At 37.7% G+C, this 25,600-nt stretch overlaps 1 protein-coding gene across 1 annotated transcript; it reads right to left on the bottom strand.

Annotated features, from left to right (window-relative positions):
- Window positions 1–390: 390 nt before the first annotated feature.
- On the bottom strand, window positions 391–18,980 carry LOC137073699 (microfibril-associated glycoprotein 4-like). The gene is made up of 6 exons (XM_067442404.1): window positions 18,975–18,980; window positions 18,715–18,892; window positions 18,519–18,541; window positions 17,353–17,449; window positions 723–890; window positions 391–635 (listed from the first exon to the last, which is right to left on the bottom strand). The coding sequence occupies exons 1-6, from the start codon at window positions 18,978–18,980 to the stop codon at window positions 391–393; spliced, it is 717 nt and encodes a 238-aa protein (XP_067298505.1).
- Window positions 18,981–25,600: the final 6,620 nt, after the last annotated feature.

The following is a 25,600-nucleotide window of genomic DNA, read 5'->3' as shown; positions in this document are numbered from 1 at the left end:
TATATTGAATGCATCTATTTTTCCAAATGTGCAGTTAATCTAATGTGAGTGATGATGGATATTATGGGATGGCTTAATGCAGCGCAAGAGATGTAGATAATTTGATCTTGACTGTTATGAAACTTTAATTAATATTCTCACATAACAAATCTGCTAATCCAGATAATTTAATCCAGATATATTAATCCAATCCGCACATTCGTTTGAAGAACCAAATCAGCCAGAGATCAGTTATCAGGATTTAAAGATCTGGGATCTGTCAAATCATCTCGGATGTATTAAGCAAGGTATGAAGAACGGGCCCCTGGTATTTACTAAGTTACACAGTTAACAGAGGAAAGGACATTCACAACCTTAATTTGAAATTTTTTTTCAAGTTTTTTCAAATGTCTAAGAACCACGTCTGATCTTCATGATGATGGTTTTCAAACCAACAATTCTATTCCCCCAGGTTGATCCAATTTCATCACGAACTTCTCCCCATAAATACACACTGTTGGGGTTTGAGTTCATTTGACAGAAGTTGTACCAAAATGCCCCGAGATGCTGTTTAGCACAGTTCCCCGTCCCCCAGGCATCTTGGTCTTTGTCAAAGGTGGAGAACTTCATACCATTTTGGTAGTGCAATGCGTCGCCTGCAGAGAAGAAGAGCATCATTGAGGACATCGGTTCCACATTTACTAAGTGTGATTTATTTTTCAATATGAATGAAAGTGTCGTACCTGCTCCTCCATCAGTGAACCCTGAAACTTGCAGTCTATACCCGTCAGTTTCAGGACCCACAGAGAAATTCGAGTACTGAGAAAAACCTTTCCTTCCAGTGAAGTCCTCCAGATCCACTCTCAGCATGTAATTCCTGCTATGTGTCAGCTGGTACATGTTCTCCAGCCCTGTTCACACACACACACACACACACACACACACACACACACACACACACACACACACACAAAGAACATGTTCAGCCAAACCCATGATCATCCACACCAGTGATGGGAATAACGGCGTTATAGATAAACGGCGTTACTAACGGCGTTAATTTTTTCAGTAACGAGTAAAGAGTAAGCGTTACTAAAATTGAGCTCACTGAAGCGGTTTTCACCTAAGCAGGCGTGCTCTCCATCATCCGAACTTGCAAAATGTGTGTTTGTGTGTGTGCAGACGTGCGTGGGTGTTGTGGTACACATAACTGATTATGATGGTGGGTGGGAGACAGCCACAACTGATGATGATTCATGATTGGCTTTGGTAGAGTTCACACACACATACACACGCACGCTGTCGCACACACCATCAACCAGAGGAGTCAGAGCGATGTCCAATGACTTTAAAGGCAGCTTTCGCACACTGGAAGTATAAGCGCTAGTTTTCCCTCGCTGACATGAAAGGTAAGAATGTTTATGTAACGTGCAGCTTATGCCCAGGAAGAGTCTCTCCACGTAGGTGGCAAGTACCGTATTTCCTCAAATAAAAGCCTGTAGTCAAATAAACGCCGGGCCTCTGATAGTGGCCGGGGGCGTGGTCAGCACGGACAAATAAAGGCCGGTCTCAAATAAAGGCCGGGGGGAAATGAGTGGATAATCTCCTAAATGCCGTTAATTTAATGCGAAACCATCCTGATGCCACGCTCCCCGATGCGAGTCATGCCAGTGCGACACACACTAATCCTGGTCTCTTCTATAGTTAACCTAAACACTTTACAGGGATTGCTTTGTAAATTAAATTGAGAATATTACAGATGAATGTGCCATTTTAAATAGGCTACTGTAGTCTGAGAGATGAGACGCCTGTGAAAATGCCGTGTCAGGCAGGCTACAAATATCGATCTTCACAATGCGTGCGTCTCAATCTGCTCCGTCAGTAGTCAGGGCACTGATCAGGGATCAGCCCATTGACTTACCGGTATGTCCTGATCAGTGCCCTGATTACTGAACTAGGGAGCTGATTAAGACGCACCTAATATTAGCCTCTCATCTCTTTGATGTCTTCTTAAGGGGGTCGCACCCAAGCCTTGAAGCTCAGCTCTGCGCAGCGCCGCGTCTCAAGCCTTGTTTATACTTTCGCCTGTCTCCGCTGACTGTGCGCCGCGCGCTCCTCCCCAAACGGACGAGGCGTTTATACTTGACGCGCTCGCCGTTGTGCTATACTTTGAAACGACAGAGGGCGATTCGGAGTAATTGTTCTATAAACCACCGCGTCGAGAAGAAGTGGGCTAACGTGCACAGGTGATGATATTTATTTTAGTACATTTCACCAAAAACCACACTACAAAAGAATGGTGTAAAACTCAGTAAACCTTGGCTTGATATTATTACTTGTGACATGAGAACAAAATATGCACTAAATTAACGATCTTATAAATATTTCCTAATTTCACTAAACTTTAATGTCGTGATTTATTTATTTATTTTGCTTAAACCTGGATCTTTATTTAAAATGGCTTCTTTCTGCTTTTGTAGGCTCATTCAGTAAATATAAGCACCTCATTTGTATGTGTAAACTGGTGCCGGTGTGATGAGACGTCATGCTCGGCTAGATTAGCTGAGACCTCATTCATCTTCGGATGCGTAGCTGCGTGCGGAGTTACAAAAAATGCATATTATTTTGTTGTATGGTGATATTTTTGCAAATGTTTCTTAAATAAATCAATGATATTTGTCCACTGGAACGATCACTTTAAATTGAAAACGGTTTACATAAAGCAATTATATTTCAAACAAATGGAATTAGAAATACAGGCCTGCCCCTAATAAAAGCCTGCTTCAAATAAAAGCCGGTTCCCATCGGCCGTTCAGGTAAATAAAGTTTACTAGGTCTTTATTTGAGGAATTACGGTAATTCTAATCTAATGAAGTACTTCACATCATTATAGCAATCATTGTGAAAATACCCGCGAGAGAGTGGGTAAGCCCACCATAAAAACAAGAGTGGAGAGCACTTGTTAAACTGTTTACTATTGTGAGGAAGAAAATACTTCAAGCAGGCTACAGTATGTCTACCAGTTGTGAAGTTGTGTGACAGTTTTAAGGAGCATCATTTATTTTTAGATTTATTTGTCGGCCAGTTGTGTTCTGTGCAATAAATATTACAGTTCTAAACCATCTATTTAGTTTGATTATTACACTATATTACTGATATTTACAATAATGTCTTGAATTTGATAGCTGTCTCTCACATTGTCCTACAGCAACATTAAAATAGTGTAGATTAGAGTACAATGTTTTATTATAATAATGTATTCTATTTAGTGTCCATTTCATTCATTTAACATTTAATAATAGGGGCATCCAAGTTATTTGACATATTTGAACATTTTAAAAATGTCTAACACGGTAGTTACTTTTCTGGTAATTAGTTACTTTTATAATGATACAACTCAGTTACTATTTTAGTTACTATATGTGAGAAGTAACTATAACTAATTACTTTTTGGTAACGCTTTAGATATTTAATGCAAATTTACAGCATAACTTTCGATAATTATAGTGTAACTATAAAGTAAGTAGTTGTAGGTATAAGGGAACAATATGTAATATTTTGGGAATAAAGGGGTAACTATCAATCATGAAAATTAACAAATTATTTAAACTTTAAGTATTTTTTAATTAAGGGGTAATTATCCGTGTAGTTACAGGGTAAGTATGGATGTGTGGGCTGTAAATTAAAGTGGCTCCTCTTCTCCTCTTAGTTATAGGGTAAGTACAATAAAAAATCACTCATACATATTTATTTGAAAAACAAGTTAATTCAAAACAGATTTATGACGCTTCTTCTTATTTTGTTTTAAAATAAACTTTTCATTTCAAATGATAACGTTCTGACTGAAATGTTTTGTCCCTTTCTTTCTTTTCTTTGCTTGTTCCTCTTCTTCTTTTTCATTATTTCAATTGATGGATCTTAAGAGGAATCCCATGTCTTTTGAAATGTTGTATTTTGACTATTAGACTATTAGACTATTATTTATTAAAAGAAAAAGTAGTACACCAAGAAATACTGTCATAATTAAGTAATCTTTTCGTATCCAATCAGCTGTTACCAGCGCGTGCATGAGGCGCTTCAAGCTTTACGTCAAGTGTGAAATCAACTCTAAAGTTACGTCAAGCGTGAAATCAACTGTAAAGTTACGTCAAGCGTGAAATCAACTCTAAAGTTATGTCAAGCGTAAAATCATCTCTAAAGTTACGTCAAGCGTGAAATCAACTCTATAGTTACGTCAAGCGTGAAATCATCTCTATAGTTACGTCAAGCGTGAAATCATCTCTAAAGTTACGTCAAGCGTGAAAGCAACTCTAAAGTTATGTCAAGAGTGAAATCATCTCTAAAGTTACGTCAATTGTGAAATCAACTCTAAAGTTACGTCAAGCGTGAAATAACGTGAAATAAACTCTAAAGTTACGTCAAGCGTGAAATCAACTCTAAAGTTACGTCAATTGTGAAATCAACTCTAAAGTTACGTCAAGCGTGAAATCAACTCTAAAGTTAAGTCAAGCGTGAAATCAACTCTATAGTTACGTCAAGCGTGAAATCATCTCTAAAGTTACGTCAAGCGTGAAATCAACTCTAAAGTTAAGTTAAGCGTGAAATCAACTCTAAAGTTATGTCAAGCGTGAAATCAACTCTAAGTTACGTCAAGCGTGAAATCAACTCTAAAGTTACGTCAAGCGTGAAATCATCTCTAAAGTTACGTCAGGTAAAGTTACGTCAAGCGTGAAATCAACTCTAAAGTTACGTCAAGCGTGAAATCAACTCTAAGTTACGTCAAGCGTGAAATCAACTCTAAAGTTACGTCAAGCGTGAAATCATCTCTAAAGTTACGTCAGGTAAAGTTACGTCAAGCGTGAAATCAACTCTAAAGTTACGTCAAGCGTGAAATAAACTCTAGTTACGTCAAGCTTGAAATCATCTCTAAAGTTACGTCAAGTAAAGTTACGTCAAGCGTGAAATCAACTCTAAAGTTACGTCAAGTAAAGTTACGTCAAGCGTGAAATCAACTCTAAAATTACGTCAAGCGTGAAATCATCTCTAAAGTTACGTCAATTGTGAAATCAACTCTAAAATTACGTCAAGCGTGAAATCATCTCTAAAGTTACGTCAATTGTGAAATCAACTCTAAAGTTACGTCAATTGTGAAATCAACTCTAAAGTTACGTCAAGCTTGAAATCAACTATAAAGTTACGTCAAGCATGAAATCATCTCTAAAGTTACGTCAAACGTGAAATCATCTCTAAAGTTACGTCAAGTAAAGTTACGTCAAGTGTGAAATCAACTCTAAAGTTACGTCAAGTGTGAAATCAACTCTAAAGTTACGTCAAGCGTGAAATCATCTCTAAAGTTACGTCAAGCGTGAAATCAACTCTAAAGTTACGTCAAGCGTGAAATCAACTCTAAAGTTACGTCAAGCGTGAAATCAACTCTAAAGTTACGTCAAGCGTGAAATCATCTCTAAAGTTACGTCAAGCGTGAAATCATCTCTAAAGTTACGTCAAGTAAAGTTACGTCAAGTGTGAAATCAACTCTAAAGTTATGTCAAGCGTGAAATCAACTCTAAAGTTATGTCAAGCGTGAAATCAACTCTAAAGTTACGTCAAGCGTGAAATCAACTCTAAAGTTACGTTAAGCGTGAAATCACCTCTAAAGTTACGTCAAGCGTGAAATCAACTCTAAAGTTATGTCAAGCGTGAAATCAACTCTAAAGTTATGTCAAGCGTGAAATCAACTCTAAAGTTACGTCAAGCGTGAAATCAACTCTAAAGTTACGTCAAGCGTGAAATCAACTCTAAAGTTACGTCAAGTGTGAAATCAACTCTAAAGTTACGTCAAGTGTGAAATCAACTCTAAAGTTACGTCAAGCGTGAAATCATCTCTAGTTACGTCAAGCGTGAAATCAACTGTAAAGTTACGTCAAGCGTGAAATCATCTCTAAAGTTACGTCAAGTAAAGTTACGTCAAGCGTGAAATCAACTCTAAAGTTATGTCAAGCGTGAAATCATCTCTAAAGTTACGTCAAGCGTGAAATCAACTCTAAAGTAACGTCAAGCGTGAAATCAACTCTAAAATTACGTCAAGCGTGAAATCATCTCTAAAGTTACGTCAAGCGTGAAATCAACTCTAAAGTTACGTCAAGTGTGAAATCAACTGTAAAGTTACATCAAGCGTGAAATCATCTCTAAAGTTACGTCAAGTAAAGTTACGTCAAGCGTGAAATCAACTCTAAAGTTATGTCAAGCGTGAAATCAACTCTAAAGTTACGTCAAGCGTGAAATCAACTCTAAAGTTACGTCAAGTGAAGTTACAACAAAGTGTGAAATCATCTCTAAAGTTACGTCAAGCGTGAAATCATCTCTAAAGTTACGTCAAGCGTGAAATCAACTCTAAAGTTACGTCAAGTAAAGTTATGTCAAGCGTGAAATCATCTCTAAAGTTACGTCAAGCGTGAAATCATCTCTAAAGTTACGTCAAGCGTGAAATCAACTCTAAAGTTACGTCAAGCGTGAAATCAACTCTAAAGTTACGTTAAGCGTGAAATCACCTCTAAAGTTACGTCAAGCGTGAAATCAACTCTAAAGTTATGTCAAGCGTGAAATCAACTCTAAAGTTATGTCAAGCGTGAAATCAACTCTAAAGTTACGTCAAGCGTGAAATCAACTCTAAAGTTACGTCAAGCGTGAAATCAACTCTAAAGTTACGTCAAGTGTGAAATCAACTCTAAAGTTACGTCAAGTGTGAAATCAACTCTAAAGTTACGTCAAGCGTGAAATCATCTCTAGTTACGTCAAGCGTGAAATCAACTGTAAAGTTACGTCAAGCGTGAAATCATCTCTAAAGTTACGTCAAGTAAAGTTACGTCAAGCGTGAAATCAACTCTAAAGTTATGTCAAGCGTGAAATCATCTCTAAAGTTACGTCAAGCGTGAAATCAACTCTAAAGTTACGTCAAGCGTGAAATCAACTCTAAAGTTACGTCAAGCGTGAAATCATCTCTAAAGTTACGTCAAGCGTGAAATCAACTCTAAAGTTACGTCAAGTGTGAAATCAACTGTAAAGTTACATCAAGCGTGAAATCATCTCTAAAGTTACGTCAAGTAAAGTTACGTCAAGCGTGAAATCAACTCTAAAGTTATGTCAAGCGTGAAATCAACTCTAAAGTTACGTCAAGCGTGAAATCAACTCTAAAGTTACGTCAAGTGAAGTTACAACAAAGTGTGAAATCATCTCTAAAGTTACGTCAAGCGTGAAATCATCTCTAAAGTTACGTCAAGCGTGAAATCAACTCTAAAGTTACGTCAAGTAAAGTTATGTCAAGCGTGAAATCATCTCTAAAGTTACGTCAAGCGTGAAATCATCTCTAAAGTTACGTCAAGCGTGAAATCAACTCTAAAGTTACGTCAAGCGTGAAATCATCTCTAAAGTTACGTCAAGCGTGAAATCAACTCTAAAGTTACGTCAAGCGTGATATCAACTCTAAAGTTACGTCAAGCGTGAAATCAACTCTAAAGTTACGTCAAGCGTGAAATCAACTCTAAAGTTACGTCAAGCGTGAAATCATCTCTAAAGTTACGTCAAGCGTGAAATCATCTCTAAAGTTACGTCAAGCGTGAAATCAACTCTAAAGTTATGTCAAGCGTGAAATCAACTCTAAAGTTACGTCAAGCGTGAAATCAACTCTAAAGTTACGTCAAGCGTGAAATCAACTCTAAAGTTACGTCAAGTGTGAAATCAACTCTAAAGTTACGTCAAGTGTGAAATCAACTCTAAAGTTACGTCAAGCGTGAAATCATCTCTAGTTACGTCAAGCGTGAAATCAACTGTAAAGTTACGTCAAGCGTGAAATCATCTCTAAAGTTACGTCAAGTAAAGTTACGTCAAGCGTGAAATCAACTCTAAAGTTATGTCAAGCGTGAAATCATCTCTAAAGTTACGTCAAGCGTGAAATCAACTCTAAAGTTACGTCAAGCGTGAAATCAACTCTAAAGTTACGTCAAGCGTGAAATCATCTCTAAAGTTACGTCAAGCGTGAAATCAACTCTAAAGTTACGTCAAGTGTGAAATCAACTGTAAAGTTACATCAAGCGTGAAATCATCTCTAAAGTTACGTCAAGTAAAGTTACGTCAAGCGTGAAATCAACTCTAAAGTTATGTCAAGCGTGAAATCAACTCTAAAGTTACGTCAAGCGTGAAATCAACTCTAAAGTTACGTCAAGTGAAGTTACAACAAAGTGTGAAATCATCTCTAAAGTTACGTCAAGCGTGAAATCATCTCTAAAGTTACGTCAAGCGTGAAATCAACTCTAAAGTTACGTCAAGTAAAGTTATGTCAAGCGTGAAATCATCTCTAAAGTTACGTCAAGCGTGAAATCATCTCTAAAGTTACGTCAAGCGTGAAATCAACTCTAAAGTTACGTCAAGCGTGAAATCATCTCTAAAGTTACGTCAAGCGTGAAATCAACTCTAAAGTTACGTCAAGCGTGATATCAACTCTAAAGTTACGTCAAGCGTGAAATCAACTCTAAAGTTACGTCAAGCGTGAAATCAACTCTAAAGTTACGTCAAGCGTGAAATCATCTCTAAAGTAACGTCAAGCGTGAAATCATCTCTAAAGTAACGTCAAGCGTGAAATCAACTCTAAAGTTACGTCAAGCGTGAAATCAACTCTAAAGTTACGTCAAGCGTGAAATCAACTCTAAAGTTACGTCAAGCATGAAATCAACTCTAAAGTTATGTCAAGTGTGAAATCAACTCAAAAGTAACGTCAAGCGTGAAATCAACTCTAAAGTTACGTCAAGCGTGAAATCAACTCTAAAGTTAAGTCAAGCGTGAAATCAACTCTAAAGTTACGTCAAGCGTGAAATCATCTCTAAAGTTACGTCAAGTAAAGTTATGTCAAGTGTGAAATCAACTCTAAAGTTACGTCAAGTGTGAAATCATCTCTAAAGTTACGTCAAGTAAAGTTACGTCAAGCGTGAAATCAACTCTAAAGTTACGTCAAGTGTGAAATCAACTCTAAAGTTACGTCAAGCGTGAAATCATCTCTAAAGTTACGTCAAGCGTGAAATCATCTCTAAAGTTACGTCAAGCGTGAAATCAACTCTAAAGTTATGTCAAGCGTGAAATCATCTCTAAAGTTACGTCAAGCGTGAAATCAACTCTAAAGTTATGTCAAGCGTGAAATCATCTCTAAAGTTACGTCAAGCGTGAAATCAACTCTAAAGTTATGTCAAGCGTGAAATCATCTCTAAAGTTACGTCAAGCGTGAAATCAACTCTAAAGTTACGTCAAGCGTGAAATCATCTCTAAAGTTACGTCAAGCGTGAAATCAACTCAAAAGTTACGTCAAGCGTGAAATCAACTCTAAAATTACGTCAAGCGTGAAATCATCTCTAAAGTTACGTCAAGTAAAGTTACGTCAAGCGTGAAATCAACTCTAAAGTTACGTCAAGTAAAGTTACGTCAAGCGTGAAATCAACTCTAAAGTCATGTCAAGCGTGAAATCATTTTTAAAGTTACGTCAAGCGTGAAATCATCTCTAAAGTTACGTCAAGCGTGAAATCAACTCTAAAGTTACGTCAAGCGTGAAATCATCTCTAAAGTTACGTCAAGCGTGAAATCATCTCTAAAGTTACGTCAAGCGTGAAATCAACACTAGTTACGTCAAGCGTGAAATCATCTCTAAAGTTACGTCAAGCGTGAAATCAGCTCTAAAGTTACGTCAAGCGTGAAATCAACTCTAAACTTACGTCAAGCGTGAAATCATCTCTAAAGTTACGTCAAGCGTGAAATCATCTCTAAAGTTACGTCAAGCGTGAAATCAACTTTAAAGTTACGTCAAGCGTGAAATCAACTCTAAAGTTACGTCAAGTGTGAAATCAACTCTAAAGTTACGTCAAGTAAAGTTATGTCAAGTGTGAAATCAACTCTAAAGTTACGTCAAGTGTGAAATCATCTCTAAAGTTACGTCAAGTAAAGTTACGTCAAGCGTGAAATCAACTCTAAAGTTACGTCAAGTGTGAAATCAACTCTAAAGTTACGTCAAGTGTGAAATCAACTCTAAAGTTACGTCAAGTAAAGTTACGTCAAGTGTGAAATCAACTCTAAAGTTACGTCAAGTGTGAAATCAACTCTAAAGTTACGTCAAGTGTGAAATCAACTCTAAAGTTACGTCAAGCAAAGTTACGTCAAGTGTGAAATCAACTCTAAAGTTACGTCAAGTGTGAAATCAACTCTAAAGTTAAGTCAAGCGTGAAATCAACTCTAAAGTTACGTCAAGCGTGAAATCATCTCTAAAGTTACGTCAAGTAAAGTTATGTCAAGTGTGAAATCAACTCTAAAGTTACGTCAAGTGTGAAATCATCTCTAAAGTTACGTCAAGTAAAGTTACGTCAAGCGTGAAATCAACTCTAAAGTTACGTCAAGTGTGAAATCAACTCTAAAGTTACGTCAAGCGTGAAATCATCTCTAAAGTTACGTCAAGCGTGAAATCATCTCTAAAGTTACGTCAAGCGTGAAATCAACTCTAAAGTTATGTCAAGCGTGAAATCATCTCTAAAGTTACGTCAAGCGTGAAATCAACTCTAAAGTTATGTCAAGCGTGAAATCATCTCTAAAGTTACGTCAAGCGTGAAATCAACTCTAAAGTCATGTCAAGCGTGAAATCATTTTTAAAGTTACGTCAAGCGTGAAATCATCTCTAAAGTTACGTCAAGCGTGAAATCAACTCTAAAGTTACGTCAAGCGTGAAATCATCTCTAAAGTTACGTCAAGCGTGAAATCATCTCTAAAGTTACGTCAAGCGTGAAATCAACACTAGTTACGTCAAGCGTGAAATCATCTCTAAAGTTACGTCAAGCGTGAAATCAGCTCTAAAGTTACGTCAAGCGTGAAATCAACTCTAAACTTACGTCAAGCGTGAAATCATCTCTAAAGTTACGTCAAGCGTGAAATCATCTCTAAAGTTACGTCAAGCGTGAAATCAACTTTAAAGTTACGTCAAGCGTGAAATCAACTCTAAAGTTACGTCAAGTGTGAAATCAACTCTAAAGTTACGTCAAGTAAAGTTACGTCAAGTGTGAAATCATCTCTAAAGTTACGTCAAGTAAAGTTACGTCAAGCGTGAAATCAACTCTAAAGTTACGTCAAGTGTGAAATCAACTCTAAAGTTACGTCAAGTGTGAAATCAACTCTAAAGTTACGTCAAGTAAAGTTACGTCAAGTGTGAAATCAACTCTAAAGTTACGTCAAGTGTGAAATCAACTCTAAAGTTACGTCAAGTGTGAAATCAACTCTAAAGTTACGTCAAGTAAAGTTACGTCAAGTGTGAAATCAACTCTAAAGTTACGTCAAGTGTGAAATCAACTCTAAAGTTACGTCAAGTAAAGTTACGTCAAGTGTGAAATCAACTCTAAAGTTACGTCAAGTGTGAAATCAACTCTAAAGTTACGTCAAGTAAAGTTACGTCAAGTGTGAAATCAACTCTAAAGTTACGTCAAGTGTGAAATCAACTCTAAAGTTACGTCAAGTAAAGTTACGTCAAGTGTGAAATCAACTCTAAAGTTACGTCAAGTGTGAAATCAACTCTAAAGTTACGTCAAGCGTGAAATCAACTCTAAAGTTACGTCAAGTAAAGTTACGTCAAGCGTGAAATCAACTCTAAAGTCATGTCAAGCGTGAAATCATCTCTAAAGTTACGTCAAGCGTGAAATCAACTCTAAAGTTACGTCAAGCGTGAAATCATCTCTAAAGTTACGTCAAGCGTGAAATCAACTCTAAAAATACGTCAAGCGTGAAATCAACTCAAAAGTTAAGTCAAGCGTGAAATCAACTCTAAAGTTACGTCAAGCGTGAAATCAACTCTAAAGTTACGTCAAGTAAAGTTACGTCAAGCGTGAAATCAACTCTAAAGTTACGTCAAGTAAAGTTACGTCAAGCGTGAAATCAACTCTAAAGTCATGTCAAGCGTGAAATCATTTTTAAACTTACGTCAAGTGTGAAATCAACTCTAAAGTTACGTCAAGCGTGAAATCAACTCTAAAGTTACGTCAAGCGTGAAATCATCTCTAAAGTAACGTCAAGCGTGAAATCATCTCTAAAGTAACGTCAAGCGTGAAATCAACTCTAAAGTTACGTCAAGCGTGAAATCAACTCTAAAGTTACGTCAAGCGTGAAATCAACTCTAAAGTTACGTCAAGCATGAAATCAACTCTAAAGTTATGTCAAGTGTGAAATCAACTCAAAAGTAACGTCAAGCGTGAAATCAACTCTAAAGTTACGTCAAGCGTGAAATCAACTCTAAAGTTAAGTCAAGCGTGAAATCAACTCTAAAGTTACGTCAAGCGTGAAATCATCTCTAAAGTTACGTCAAGTAAAGTTACGTCAAGCGTGAAATCAACTTTAAAGTTACGTCAAGTAAAGTTACGTCAAGCGTGAAATCAACTCTAAAGTCATGTCAAGCGTGAAATCATTTTTAAAGTTACGTCAAGCGTGAAATCATCTCTAAAGTTACGTCAAGCGTGAAATCAACTCTAAAGTTACGTCAAGCGTGAAATCAACTCAAAAGTTACGTCAAGCGTGAAATCAACTCAAAAGTTACGTCAAGCGTGAAATCATCTCTAAAGTTACGTCAAGCGTGAAATCAGCTCTAAAGTTACGTCAAGCGTGAAATCAACTCTAAAGTTACGTCAAGCGTGAAACCATCTCTAAAGTTACGTCAAGCGTGAAATCATCTCTAAAGTTACGTCAAGCGTGAAATCAACTCTAAAGTTACGTCAATTGTGAAATCAACTCTAAAGTTACGTCAATTGTGAAATCAACTCTAAAGTTACGTCAATTGTGAAATCAACTCTAAAGTTACGTCAAGCGTGAAATCAACTCTAAAGTTACGTCAATTGTGAAATCAACTCTAAAGTTACGTTAAGCGTGAAATCAACTCTAAAGTTACGTCAAGTGTGAAATCAACTCTAAAGTTACGTCAAGTAAAGTTACGTCAAGTGTGAAATCAACTCTAAAGTTACGTCAAGTGTGAAATCAACTCTAAAGTTACGTCAAGCATGAAATCATCTCTAAAGTTATGTCAAGCAACTCTAAAGTTACGTCAAGCGTGAAATCAACTCTAAAGTTACGTCAAGTGTGAAATCAACTCTAAAGTTACGTCAAGTAAAGTTACGTCAAGTGTGAAATCAACTCTAAAGTTACGTCAAGTGTGAAATCAACTCTAAAGTTACGTCAAGCGTGAAATCAACTCTAAAGTTAAGTCAAGCGTGAAATCAACTCTATAGTTACGTCAAGCGTGAAATCATCTCTAAAGTTACGTCAAGCGTGAAATCATCTCTAAAGTTACGTCAAGCGTGAAATCAACTCTAAAGTTACGTCAAGCATGAAATCAACTCTAAAGTTATGTCAAGTGTGAAATCAACTCAAAAGTTACGTCAAGCGTGAAATCAACTCTAAAGTTACGTCAAGCGTGAAATCAACTCTAAAGTTACGTCAAGCGTGAAATCATCTCTAAAGTTACGTCAAGCGTGAAATCATCTCTAAAGTTACGTCAAGCGTGAAATCATCTCTAAAGTTACGTCAAGCGTGAAATCAACTCTAAAGTTATGTCAAGCGTGAAATCATCTCTAAAGTTACGTCAAGCGTGAAATCAACTCTAAAGTTATGTCAAGCGTGAAATCATCTCTAAAGTTACGTCAAGCGTGAAATCAACTCTAAAGTTACGTCAAGCGTGAAATCATCTCTAAAGTTACGTCAAGCGTGAAATCATCTCTAAAGTTACGTCAAGCGTGAAATCAACTCTAAAGTTACGTCAAGCGTGAAATCATCTCTAAAGTTACGTCAAGTAAAGTTACGTCAAGCGTGAAATCAACTCTAAAGTTACGTCAAGTAAAGTTACGTCAAGCGTGAAATCAACTCTAAAGTCATGTCAAGCGTGAAATCATCTCTAAAGTTACGTCAAGCGTGAAATCAACTCTAAAGTTACGTCAAGCGTGAAATCATCTCTAAAGTTACCTCAAGCGTGAAATCAACTCTAAAAATACGTCAAGCGTGAAATCAACTCAAAAGTTACGTCAAGCGTGAAATCAACTCTAAAGTTACGTCAAGCGTGAAATCATCTCTAAAGTTACGTCAAGTAAAGTTACGTCAAGCGTGAAATCAACTCTAAAGTTACGTCAAGTAAAGTTACGTCAAGCGTGAAATCAACTCTAAAGTCATGTCAAGCGTGAAATCATTTTTAAAGTTACGTCAAGCGTGAAATCAACTCTAAAGTTACGTCAAGCGTGAAATCATCTCTAAAGTTACGTCAAGCGTGAAATCAACTCTAAAGTTACGTCAAGCGTGAAATCAACTCAAAAGTTACGTCAAGCGTGAAATCATCTCTAAAGTTACGTCAAGCGTGAAATCAACTCTAGTTACGTCAAGCGTGAAATCATCTCTAAAGTTACGTCAAGCGTGAAATCAGCTCTAAAGTTACGTCAAGCGTGAAATCAACTCTAAACTTACGTCAAGCGTGAAATCATCTCTAAAGTTACGTCAAGCGTGAAATCATCTCTAAAGTTACGTCAAGCGTGAAATCAACTTTAAAGTTACGTCAAGCGTGAAATCAACTCTAAAGTTACGTCAAGTGTGAAATCAACTCTAAAGTTACGTCAAGTAAAGTTATGTCAAGTGTGAAATCAACTCTAAAGTTACGTCAAGTGTGAAATCATCTCTAAAGTTACGTCAAGTAAAGTTACGTCAAGCGTGAAATCAACTCTAAAGTTACGTCAAGTGTGAAATCAACTCTAAAGTTACGTCAAGCGTGAAATCATCTCTAAAGTTACGTCAAGCGTGAAATCATCTCTAAAGTTACGTCAAGCGTGAAATCATCTCTAAAGTTACGTCAAGCGTGAAATCAACTCTAAAGTTACGTCAAGCGTGAAATCAACTCTAAATTTACCTCAAGTAAAGTTACGTCAAGCGTGAAATCAACTCTAAAGTTACGTCAAGTGTGAAATCAACTCTAAAGTTACGCCAAGCGTGAAATCAACTCTCAAGTTACGTTAAGCGGGAAATCAATTCTAAAGTTACTTCAAGCGTGAAATCAACTCTCAAGTTACGTCAAGCGTGAAATCAATTCTAAAGTTACGTCAAGCGTGAAATCAACTCTCAAGTTACGTCAAGCATGAAATCAACTCTAAAGTTACGCCAAGTGTGAAATCAACTCTAAAGTTACGTCAAGCGTGAAATCAACTCTAAAGTTACGTCAAGCGTGAAATCAACTCTAAAGTTACGCCAAGTGTGAAATCAAATCTAAAGTTACGCCAAGTGTGAAATCAACTCTAAAGTTACGTCAAGCGTGAAATCAACTCTAAAGTTACGTCAAGCGTGAAATCAACTCTAAAGTTACGCCAAGTGTGAAATCAAATCTAAAGTTACGTCAAGCGTGAAATCAACTCTAAAGTTACGTCAAGCGTGAAATCAACTCTAAAGTTACGTCAAGTAAAGTTACGCCAAGCGTGAAATCAACTCTAAAGTTACGTCAAGCGTGAAATCAACTCTAAAGTTACGTCAAGTGTGAAATCAACTCTAAAGTTACGTCAAGCGTGAAATCAACTCTAAAGTTACGTCAAACATGAAATCAAGTCTCGCATGCACACGCAGATGACTGTCTACAGTTTAAAAAATGTAAAATATTGTTATTTTTCTTACAAACACTCATCGTTTAACTTCAGAAGACATTGATTCATCCATTGGGATTGTGTGGGTTACTGTAGTTATTGCTTTATGTGCTGTTTGGTGCCTTAACTCTTAGAGACCCAAATTAGTTTTCATTAGCAGAGATTATTTATTTATATATACGACTTTATTCTTTATTTAGAATAAAGTCATATACATCTTGGATAGCATGAGGGTAAAAGAAGAGTAAACGGTGAGGACATTTCTGCACGCAGTTACAGTATAGAACAGTTACAGAATACTAGCTAGAGACTTGTGGGATCCTTCTTAAGATTCATCTGTGGCAAGGACGAAAAAGACTTGCCTTGCCTTAGCCTTGCCTTCCCAAAATTCCTGTCAACGTGATTGGCTAAGACGAATAATCAGTCCTGCGTCTCCTGCGTCTTCGCGAAGTGACTCCTGTCATATCAACCACAGCGACCAGCCTAGAGAGTGAGAGGCACGCGCGCTTTATGAAATGGGATAAGTGCTGGCTACTGCATGATGACTGAAATCATTGAATTACCTTAAACAATTACTAGAAATTGACTGCAGAAGCTCGCAGTGCCATCTGCTGGACACACTTCACTTCAGCTCGATTGTTTGCCAGGCTTCAGTGCATTAGGCATTAACCGATCATCACTGCTAGATTATTGTCCCTTACATCGATTTTGTTTAACATATAAACACATAAACCTGCTTTTTGTCAGCATATTGAAATGCATATTTATGTATTCACACATGGCAATTTAAATTTTTTGTCCATGTATATAGCAAATAACTTTAATAAAACATCAGATTTATATTTAATGCAGGTTTATTTTTTTAATTGCTAGCAAAAATAATCAGTGAGGAATATTGTGAGTTACTCTATTTTGATTTCTTAGCTGTATTCTTTTTACAGGAAAAAAAAAACATTATTGAAATTAAAGCAGTACAATGAATGTGTCTTGAAAAGAAAGAACTCAAGAATTGTTAATGTACAACCTTTTTTGATTAACTGCAAGAATACCTCTACAGAATGGTTGTCATAAATGTTACCTGTATTTTTAGTGCTAGCAGTAAAATAAAATAAATAGTCAAAGAAATATTGAAATACTCTTGGTGATCTCAGTTTTTTTTATTTTTTTTATTGAGAATCATCCATAAAAGAGTAAGCTACATTTTTAATTTGCAGGGTATAAGGTGGAATAACATTCATAGCATAATACTCACTACTCACTACTCATGAGTACTTTTAAAGGAGCTACTTTTACTTCTATTTTGAGTAGTATTTAGGACAGGTACTTTTACTCTACTACATTTTTTGACAAGTAACAGTACTTCTATTGAGTATGCTTTTTCAGTACTCTTTCCACCACTGCACCCCGCACATTCATACTTACCCTGTAACTACACAGATAATTACCCCTTAATTAAAAAATACTTACTGTATAATTCATTTATGAATTTCCCTGATAGTACCCCTTTATTCCCCCAATATTACATATTGTTCCCTTATACCTACAAGTACTTTATAGTTACACTATAATTACCGAAAGTTATGCTGTAAATTCACTTTAATTATGCAGTACTTTCCGGGCCGTAATCTAAAGCATTACCTACTTTTTTTAAAGTAACATGACCAACACTGATCCACACAAACAGACACACACTGTGAGATCTTACCCAGCCAGTATTCGCTCTCCACATTCCCAAATCCTCTCTTGTACTCTTCCCAACCCCGATAGAAATTCACACTGCCGTCCATTCTCCTCTGAATCACCTGTGATGGGTTGATAAACGACAGTTCACCATGACATCCCAACATTAACAGACTGTTCTTCCGGGTGGCAAAAGCCGAAGCGTTCCTATGGCAATGCCAGTAAATTGTTTGGTATTAAGACAGTTAACATGATCATTGAGGGGCTGATTAACTAATTCAGCAGATAGCAATACATGAAATGCCTAACCTTGGTCTAGTAGATGTAGTGCTAGTCTACTGTCATAATTTTTAAATGAGCCTCAGCCTACCATTGAGTAGTTATTTTAGTGACTGTTGCTGTTTGATTTACATGTTAGGCTATGGGATATGGTCTATTTCCCTGTTATCTAACTCAAAAGGCTATGCTCGTTTTCTGTTGCTCGGATCAGTTGGCACAGACGTGAGCTTTTGCCAGTGAAAAGTGTAATGCGCTGTAGACTATAGCGCTATTCAGCTAGGCATTCACTAAAGCTAAACTCATGATAATGAAACCAATGTGGTGCACACAGTTGCCTACAACTTTTGCTTTTCCTATTTCTTCCATTTGCATTCGATCAGTAGCCTACATGATACTAGAAGTTCTGCCTCTTCCTTATACTTTTACTTCAGGCAGTGACTGTCAATGAGTTTGATCTTTAAAAGAGATCTAAAGTTTACTAATATTAGTCTCAAATTTCCCCAGATGAAGATAATTATGCTCTGCTATGCTTTTGTAGATGGACCGTTTTGAGAATACTTCTCTGCAGCCCTACTTTTGAGGATGTCCACTCGCTTTAGCCTCCTCACCCACAGGTCCCCCTGGAAATCGATGAAATCCTACACTTTTTGCTTTATATCTGACAGCGCAACCCCAAACACAACATGTTTTTGTTATAGTTTCGACTTTAATCAGCAACAATGTTTTTAACTAGTAACTGTTTACAGTAGTCGGCTGGATCTCTTCAGTTTGTCAGTATAAGCCGCTCGCATTCTGTCACCTGGAAGTATCTTGGTGCCGATTGTTTACAAACAATCTCAAATGTCGTATAGAATATATGATTCATAATGTGTGTTCTGATGTGTGTTTAATGATCTAAAGTTACATTCATACCGTCCATCCTCCTATGTCTTCATAATTCCAAGGCCAAATGAAATTTGCACTTCGGCCAATTCTCCTCTGGATCACCTGTGATGGGTTTATATAGAATATATGATTCATAATGTGTGTTCTGATGTGTGTTTAATGATCTAAAGTCACATTTGTACCGTCAATATGTCTTCATCGTCTTCATCTTGATTGTTTACATCTTCCCAACGTGAGATCATGTGACAGTAAACCAAGACATGATCATCCCCTGCTGGATAGATGGAGTAAATCCCTCTGACTCTGTTTCCTGAGTTGTAGAGTTCAGAACAGTCCAATGGCCTGAATGTACAGTCACTGACCAGAACAACAGAGAGAAGAGCCACCAAAAACACCTTCAACTACACGAGACAGAGAGAGAGAAAGAGATGAACATCACTCTGAAAACCATCTCTAGAAATGTAGAGTTGTAGATGAACTTACTGCCATCTTCTCAGTCTCTTCTCAGTAAATCACAGCAGAGATGTGTTATATCTAGATTAAAGTAATAAAACATGTTCATATAATGTCTGTTTTCTGAAAGTTGTATCGATGTCTGAATGCTCTGTGAGGTAAATGAAGAATTAAACAGTAACTCACCTTCTGTGTTGAGTCTTGTGTTGTTCAGTCTGACAGACACTCTTTATATAGGACAGATTCTCAGACTCCTCCTCTGTCACACAAGACATTTACAAACACGTTTTGGATGCAAATACCAAAGGCTTCTACAGTCGTGATGTAAGTTAAACATGCCGTAACAGACACAATTGTGTTTTATATGTTCAGTAAATCTGACTGAATCTGGGGGATTTAGTTTATAGCAATGATTTGTAGTTTAGATTAATTCCATCATGATTCATTATCATTTTAGGTGTAAATGGGGTCTCTCTCAGAAAGTATTATTGATATCATAAATGTTCCCTGGTTTGTTTGACATGCTTGCTGTACTTACAGTGTTTTAGATTTGCTGCTTGCATTTATATTCTTCTTCTTCTTCTTCTTGAATAGAAGTCTATGGCAGCATTTGGTCAAAGCTTTTTGAAAATGGCACATAGAAGAGAGTCTGAAGATTGACCATAACAAATTTGGATTCCCATTCAGCTGGTCACTCTCGACGCAAATAGGAATCTCTCTAGCGAGAGCCAGTCTACTTTGAGTGTCAATGATTGCACCAGGTGCTCATGCCACGCAGTGCGGGTATAAATGAGACACAGGTGTTTGCATCAAACTATCTTTTTGCTTCGGAGCTGAGTGGTGGATGGATTGTCCTGAAGTCACTCTCTACAAAGCGTGTGTTAACATTATAACGAGTCAAGCTCTTCGATTAGATCTCTCCTTGTTTGGTGTTGGAGTGACAGCATTGCAGTGGGGTCGAATTTCTCCCTTTATCTTTCTATTTTGTTTCATTGAGCAAAAACAAAAGGCTGTTCAGCCCATGGTCAGACCCCCTGTTTCTTCGGGCCAGAGTGCCTCTAGAACAGGTGTCCAGGCACGCTGTGGTTTTCACGGATGCCTCGACCATGGGCTGGAGTGCTTTTAATTGAATGAAAAGGGGATTAGTTGGTGCTTTATATAAGTAGTTTTATTTACAATTCTTAAGGCGCTCTTTTGAAGTATGAATATAGATTTAGTGTTCGTTTTGTACGCGTTTCCCCACACCTCTAATCAGTAATATATGGAAGTATGAAGGAACAATACAAAGTGTACAATGAGCATTGATTTAATAGATATTCGGTTTTGTAATAGATATTTGGTTAAGTATTGCAAATCATCTGGATAGTTTGGCCTTAATATAATGTATATGTGGCTTCCAACATAAATTTTCATTGATTATTACTTCAAAAAAAAAAAAAAAAATTACTTTTCATATATCAGTGTCATTTATCATAAGTTTCTTATGTTACCAAAAAATTACCAAAAATTCAGTTTGTTGGTTTGCCACCTCCCATATAGCCTGGATGCCAGCCGAACTTAGCCCCGCCTACAACATTTTTAGGTCGGGCAATTCGGTCTGGCCTTGCTCCATAGAGGAGTGATTATCCCCGAACAGAAACTGTTCAGACCAATGAAATCATTAAGGGCGGGCTTTAGACGATGACGGACAGATGATAAACAGTAACGTATTCATGCACGTCATCAAAGGGGCTTGGATTATATTTGTTTGAATGCTAAACGAAGAGCTTGTTTGTATCTGCATTCACCATCACAATTTCTCTCAGAAATGATGATCATGTTGGGTAAGTACTCTGTGTATCATTAAATTATTTTACAACACTGGCAAAGATCGTGTATTCCAGCCTGATTCCAGCGTGCGTGCAGACAGGGGTGCCAAGTTTTTACAACAAAACGCGGCAACTACTTGGGGGGTTCTCCGGTGAAAAAATGGCGTTTGGGGGGTAAAATGTGTGTTATTTTGGCAAGTTTGCTAAAATTCGCACTCCAGGGTCTATATATCACATAATAGTTGCTTCAACCCGCAGACATAGAAAACAACCGCGGAAAAAACGCGGACTTGGCATCACAGTGCAGTTGAGCTCTGTTGACATTTGACAAGTAACGTTATGCGTCCCTTTGTTGCTCTGATTGGTTGTAGGTCTGTCCAATTGATGTCTTTCCTAGTTCGGTTGAAATACACCCCATAATCACAGCCCAATGGAGCAGTTTCAGACTCATATTCTGACTAGAATTGAGTATGACCACATCAGGCTACCTCCCATACATTATTTATATATAAATTAAACAAGAACGGTCCCAGCACTGACTCCTGCGGGACCCCACAGGTAATTAATTACCTTTGAGTTGATTTACAGTTTTGCAATTCTACAGATTGATATTGATTTTGTAAATAGTTATTTAACCAAGAAAGTGCCATCCCCCTGATTCCATATTTATGTAATTTCATGGTTAATAATTCATGGACTATTTCTGAGAAAAGTACCAAGCTATTGGTATTACCTTTGCCATTTTCATTTTATCTGGAAAAACTCCAGTTTTCAGAGATTGATTACATACATGCTTCAAAGGTTTAACAACACTGCCAATAATACATTTGACTATACACATGTCAATACCATTCCAGTCTGTGGACCCTTTACTCTTAAATGTTTTAACAATCTTGATAATTTTTTTTCATCAGTTCCCTTTACAAACGTAGATTCACTAATTTGTACATTCTTACTTAACACATCATTTATGCTGCTTTATGTCTTGGTAAGTCCCTCAGCCAAACCTGGACCAACTCTTAAAAAAAAAAAAAAAAAAAATCATTAAATTATTTTGCTGTTTTTAATTTACTATACTATAAATTACTATACTTCCTAAACAGTATGTATATATATATATATATATATATATATATATATATATATATATATATATATATATATATATATATATATATATATATATATATATATATATATATTACCCAGCCACAATTATATCAGTTCTGAGAACTTCAGAAATGTGAAAAGTGACCATTAAATAGTTGTATGTGATTCTAAATTTAAATTGCTTTATGTGGCTTTGGATCAAAGAAAAAACACTTGTTCATATCAATAAGCAAGCTTTTTGTTATCATTCTTGGTCAGTTTTGAGTGGTTAATATATTTTCCATTAAATACAGTATAAAGGGTTTCAGAACTTTACCGGGTTGAGAGGTTTCTGTTACAGTTACAATACACAGAAAGAATGATCATATCCCTCTGAAACCCAATTTAGAAATACATTTTTATATCACATTTAGCTACATTTACACATTTAGTTGTTTAAATAATAATGTTCAGATGTGGTCAGGTGTACTCTGCACCTACTTTAAACTTAACTGTTACTGATGATTATAACAAGTTAGATGATTCAGATGACTTTATAATTTGTTAATATCTAATGCCTAATATCTGATGACTTTTTAGAATTTGCTGCAGAGGGGCACAATTTGCTTAAACTGAGCAACATTAGATATTATAAAGTCATCTTAATCATCTAACTTTTAAAAATAAAGTTAGTATATTATCTGGTAAGGACATATTATATTAATAATGCAATCAGTTAGTAAATAAAGTTTTCACTTGCATCTAGTCCTGATAAAGCCACGTCTAATCGTCCAATCACAACTGACTTCAGGAAAAACGGAATAAGCCAATGACATTTGAGGTTACAATGACATAAGTGAAGTCCCGCCCCACGACTGCATGAATAAAAAGTTTTCGCGAAAATAAAATAGAGCAAAATAGAAGGTCGAGCGTGAGTATGGGGAATGATGGTGTGCGTGCAGCGAGTCGTGTCTGAGCACACGAGGGCTTGATTTGCACGCTGAGGAGATGTCATGCGTGCGCGCGGGTTCAAAATGAGCTCGCCGGCTTCCGTTTCCTCGCCTGTAGATCTGTTATTCTCTCGCGGAAATGATTTACTTTGCGCGCGAGCATCAGTTGTGCACTCGGTTATTAATGGCATTATAATGTGCCGCCATAGACAAGACCTCCAAAGATGTTTGATCGTGTGCTTTCCTTCCAGCAGCAGGGGTTGGAGCGTAGGCTGTCGCCCTTCACCCTCAAAGTTTACATTGCTGCTTTTTCTGCCTATCATGCCTAAATGGTAAGTCAGTTGGGAAGCACGACCTGGTCGTCAAGTTCCTTAGAGGGGCGAGATGGTTAAATCCTCCTCGACCTCCTCTTGGGATCTTGCTCTGGTGCTCCGAGCACTTCAGAATGCATTTGAGCCTTTGCAGTCAGCAGAGCTTAAGATTCTTCCATTTACACTTTGCTGTTGGCTGCATTGGCCTCCATTAAGAGGGTAGGGAACCTGCAGGCATTTTCAGTCAACAAATCGTGCCTGGAGCTCGGGCTGGGTGACAGCCACGTGATACTGAGACCCCAGCCTGGCTACGTGCCCAAGGTTACTAGCACTCCCTTCAGGGACCAGATGGTGAACCTGCAAGTGCTGCCCCTGGAGGAAGCAGACCCAGCCCTAGATTTGGGACAGAACTCAAAGCTTCAGGACCTTAGATCAGCTCTTTGTCTGTCATGGAGGCTAGCAGAAGGGAAAGGCTCCAAGCAGAGGATGGCCCACTGGATAGTGGATGCCATCACCATGGCTTGCCAAGCACAAGGTGTGCACTGTCCGCTAAGGGTGCGAGCACACTGTACTAGAAGTGTTGCATCCTCCTGGGCACTGGCACGTGGCGCCTCGCTGTCAGATATCTGTAGAGCTGCGGGTTGGTTGCGCTAGGTTCTATAGCCTACGTGTGGAGCTGATCGCCTGTTTTCTCACCTCAAACGGGTAGAAGCACAGAGAGTTCCAGCTCTTGTTGGCTTGATGCGCCTCAGTGCTTACATTCTCCAGAAGCAAACTCTGTCCAGCATCAGGCCTCTTACCGCTGAGTCCTTGAGAACCGGTAATGGGCTTGGGCCATGAAAGTGACCCTGCTGGGATCCCACATATTTTTCCATGGTTGCTCCTCTCAGAAGCCTGTGTCTTTCCCCTAGAAGAGCCCTGCCTTCTCTAGGGATGGAGGCCTCTCATGTCGGTGGGCTATAGCTCAGCTCTGTTCTCCACATAACTCCTTCGGGGTACGATGTGGGTTCCGCAGTGTCCCCTTTCACTAGGGCACACTTTTCCAGTGTTACCCAATAGTCATTGAGTGGGTCATGCGGAACAGCAGTGATGGACTTCTCTGTGTGAGCCCCGTCTCATCAGGTAAGAGAGCTCAGGAGGCTCAGACAAGGCACTGGAAGGGGGCAGAGTCCATGACGCTTTGGTAGGGATTCCTATTCGTCAGAAATCCAGCGTGGCGTTGACAGTGACCAACTGAATGGGAACGTCTCAGTTACATATGCAACCCTCGTTCCCTAAAGGAGGGAACTGAGACGACACGTCCCGTCGCCATGTCCTCTGTCCCTGCTGGGGTGCTAGCCTACCTGCTCGGCTCGGAAGCAAAAAGATAGTTTGATGCAAACACCTGTGTCTCGTTTATACCGTGATGCGTGGCATGAGCACCAGGTGCAATCATTGCATGCCAATGTGCATTGGCTTGTTTAGTTACACTCGAAGTAGATTGGCTCTCGCTAGCAAGATTCCTATTTCTCGGTACTCCAACATGGCGTCTCTGTTCCCTCTTTCAGGGAACGAGGGTTATATAAGTAACCAAGATGTTCTCTATATAAAACCCTTTAGTGCTACTTTGTGACTTTTGAGCAAAATGTTTTTCTACAAATTTTGTCCAGTTTGCACAATTATAGTAATTTTCGGAAGGCTTTCATACCCCATTTGATGTTTCCTTCATTTAAAAAAAAAGATAATAATAATAATAATAATAATAATAATAATAATAATAATAATAATAATAATAATTTCCCTTCATCTCAGTGACATGAGATTGTGTGACTTTTGTAACATTACCTATCTAAACCAAAAAGTGGGCGTGATTTGGTTGTTCTGAAGGTATGTAAAAAAATTAAAAAGTCCCACTCAGGGCCTTTGATTAAGAGTTTTTCATTCTTCAATTAAAACAAATAAATAAGGCATAAATCTGAATACTTTCACACAGAAATGAAGGCCTGGTACTAGAGCACAAATGCAATGTGGAAACTTGCACACTCAAACAAACACACACAGGTGTGACTGCAGATGACAGCATTTGTATAGGTTTTTACAAACAAAACCTGATACAAATGCAGATTTAAAGGGGTGAGACCAAACACACACACACACACACACACACACACACAAACACTTTTGCATGCACACGTGCACACACAAGCAAGACGCACACACACACACACACACACACACACACACACACACACACACACACACACACACACACACACACACACACACACATGCAAATCCTGTTTTTATTTACACTTTTTAATCATTTCTTATTTTAAAGTTAGTGAAAACTAACTAGTGAAAACTAGTAAACTAATTAGAGACTCACAATGTTTTTCAGATACAACCAAACCTTATATGAATTATAGGCTTGGCAGGGCCCGTGATTGATGCTTGCAGCTATATTTTGTACATTTTCTGTGAAATGTTAAAATAAATCCATATGTTTATTTATAATAAAT

The sequence above is a fragment of the Pseudorasbora parva genome, chromosome 4 (assembly GCF_024679245.1).
Source record: "Pseudorasbora parva isolate DD20220531a chromosome 4, ASM2467924v1, whole genome shotgun sequence".
Lineage (NCBI taxonomy): Eukaryota > Metazoa > Chordata > Actinopteri > Cypriniformes > Gobionidae > Pseudorasbora > Pseudorasbora parva.
The sequence above is the reverse complement of the archived record's forward strand: the minus strand, read 5'-3'. Positions and strand labels throughout refer to the sequence as shown.

Bases quoted from the DNA above. Each gene is read 5' to 3' on its own strand.
- LOC137073699 (XM_067442404.1), bottom strand. The intron at 17,450-18,518 runs GTATGAATGTAA...AACCCATCACAG, and splicing joins AAGACATAGGAGGATGGACG to GTGATTCAGAGGAGAATGGA. The intron at 636-722 runs GTACGACACTTT...TCTTCTCTGCAG, and splicing joins GTTCACTGATGGAGGAGCAG to GCGACGCATTGCACTACCAA.